At 58.0% G+C, this 2364-nt stretch overlaps 1 protein-coding gene across 1 annotated transcript in view; it reads right to left on the bottom strand.

The window, feature by feature from the left end:
* Positions 1-2364, bottom strand: part of VPS33B (vacuolar protein sorting 33 homolog B (yeast)) — a gene marked incomplete at its 3' end in the record, with an annotated part of 6601 nt that overhangs the window by 4089 nt on the left and 148 nt on the right. Inside the window, exons 2-6 of the mRNA XM_010292398.1 lie at positions 2038-2105; positions 1759-1804; positions 1302-1396; positions 769-873; positions 85-181 (exon numbers count right to left, since the gene is read on the bottom strand). Of these exons, the coding sequence (XP_010290700.1) occupies positions 85-181; positions 769-873; positions 1302-1396; positions 1759-1804; positions 2038-2105 (411 nt within the window). The remainder of the gene's footprint in view (positions 1-84; positions 182-768; positions 874-1301; positions 1397-1758; positions 1805-2037; positions 2106-2364) is intronic.

The following is a 2364-nucleotide window of genomic DNA, read 5'->3' as shown; positions in this document are numbered from 1 at the left end:
TGCCCGTTCCCCGGGATATGCTTCCCCAGCCAAGCTGCCCCTCCTCGGCCAGCCCTCACCTGCTGCCCCCTCGCTCCAGCCTACCTCTGTCCATAAGAAAGACATTGCCAATCTCAGGCTTTCTGCTCTGTCCGTCACCCTCGCTCTCCTCCTCCAGGTCCCGCCACAGCTCATAGCTCATCTGTGACAGGCAGAGCATGCCGGTACACTGAGGCCGCCCCCAGCCCCTCACATGCTGCCGTGCTGCCAGACAGGACACAGGCCAAGGCATCCCACAGGGATAACCGGCTGCAGCGGGCCTGGGGCTCACCGACTAAGGCTGTGCACAAGAGCTTCCCCCTCCAGGGCACGGGGTGCTCCGCAATGCCCCAACAAGCAGCAGACACTGCTGTGACTTCCCCTGCCCAACCTTGGCACACACAGCGCTGGCTGGGAGCCGCAGGACAGCAAGGACACCCCCAGAACTGCCTGGGAAGAGGCAGCCATGTGTGCCACCTCTACAGTGATGTGATGGGGTTGGATTCCCGGTGAGCCGTACACCTTACGAGCCAGGCAGTGTGGGCTGTACCTTGGCACACCTGCCAATCCCATAGGCCTTGCCGAAAGGTCCGTACAGGGAGTTCAGTAACTGCAGGGCTCGAGCGACAGAATTGATCCAGCGGTGATCTCCCTCCTGCAGGGACGACAAAACGTTGGGGTGCAAGTCTGGGCAGGCTGGCTGGGAAACGACTGCCATGCCGGGGGACTGCCAGGCAGTGTGGGCTGTACCTTGGCACACCTGCCAATCCCATAGGCCTTGCCGAAAGGTCCGTACAGGGAGTTCAGTAACTGCAGGGCTCGAGCGACAGAATTGATCCAGCGGTGATCTCCCTCCTGCAGGGACGACAAAACGTTGGGGTGCAAGTCTGGGCAGGCTGGCTGGGAAACGACTGCCATGCCGGGGGACTTGGCTGGAGATGGACTGGGGATGGAGCAAGCCCTGGGCTTGGCTCTTCCAGGAGGAACATACACAGGAACATGCTGGGATGCCCCAAAGCTGCTTGGGAGAGAGCACAGGAGGGGCCAGCACCAGGGGGCTGTGTGTGGGGGAGGAGAGGCATCACAGCCTGTCAGAGCAGCCACCTCCAGTAAAAGCCACCCCAGGACAGCAGACAAGGGCCTGTGGTGAGGGCTGAGGGGACTGAGCAGGACATCATGCATCAGCTCTCTAAACTTAGCTCTTCTGTCCTGAGCTCAAGAGACAAGAGAGGGAAAGGCTGCCACCCCGCAGGGCAGTGTCCCTGAAGCATCATCCCACTGACCAAGAAGTAGTCACGAAAGAACTCTGGCAGCTCCATACTGATGATGTCTTCGTCCAGGGGGAGCAGGTAGAAGGACCATTCATCACAGGTAACATCTGAATTTGGGACAGGGAAAGGTGACAGTTACCCAGCCCTCAGCAGAAATAGCCCCAAGAATCATGACAGCCCTGCAAAGAGAAGCATGGGGAGCAGAGAGATGGGGCTTTTCCACAGGGATTCACGGCAGGACCATCTCTCTTCCCAGAAGACAGAAGAGAGCTGTCAATGCTGCAGCGTGCACTTGCCTGCCTGCAGGCAGGCAGTCAGGCTCAAGGGAACCTGCAGTTCCTGCCCACACTCCTGTCCCTGCCAGCACAGGGATCCTAGTACTAGGATTCAACTGGGATTCTGTGGCAACAGAGCTACCACGAGCCAGCACTCGAGGAGGGGAAGGGGCAGGCACCACAGCCCCACTTACCACCAAAGACTCCCTCTTCCTCCAGCACCATCTCGCAAGCATAAAACTGGAAGAGAAGGAAAGACCCTCAGAGCCCAGCCACGTTCCGAGCATGCAGCTAGAGACCTGGCAGTGGATGGGACAAGCTCATTCCCAGACATCACAACACTTGGTTTTAATTAAACATTTCTGGCTTAGAAATGAAGTTCTTCCGGTGTCTGTAGGAAGGCACGAAGGCCGGGCAGACACTAAACAGTGGTAACCGGCAGGTAACTGCCAGCAGAGTGCGGTCAGACTGACCTTTTGGGGGCTGAAGATGATCTTGTACTTCCTGTTTCTCCCTGACATCTTGTCAGCATTGACAATACCTGCGGACAAAAAACATGTGGATTCTGCAAAGGCTGCCCAATTCCTGAAGTGGCACAACTCCTGTTATCTGATGAGGTCCTGGGTCCCACATCTCACAGGACCTCAAACACCTTGGGCAGAAAGCAAAACCCCAGACGCGGGGCCCATCTGTCAAGGCTGTGGACTTGCCAAAAGCCCTTCCCAAGCTCACCAGTCACCGGTAGCCCAGAGCACCAGCCCTCAGCCCATGCAGCACAGGACACCCCCCCATGAAGCAGT

Source organism: Phaethon lepturus, unplaced genomic scaffold (genome assembly GCF_000687285.1).
Source record: "Phaethon lepturus isolate BGI_N335 unplaced genomic scaffold, ASM68728v1 scaffold18530, whole genome shotgun sequence".
In the NCBI taxonomy this organism is placed as follows: domain Eukaryota; kingdom Metazoa; phylum Chordata; class Aves; order Phaethontiformes; family Phaethontidae; genus Phaethon; species Phaethon lepturus.
Note: the sequence above shows the minus strand (reverse complement) of the source record. Positions and strands in the feature narration are given on the sequence as shown.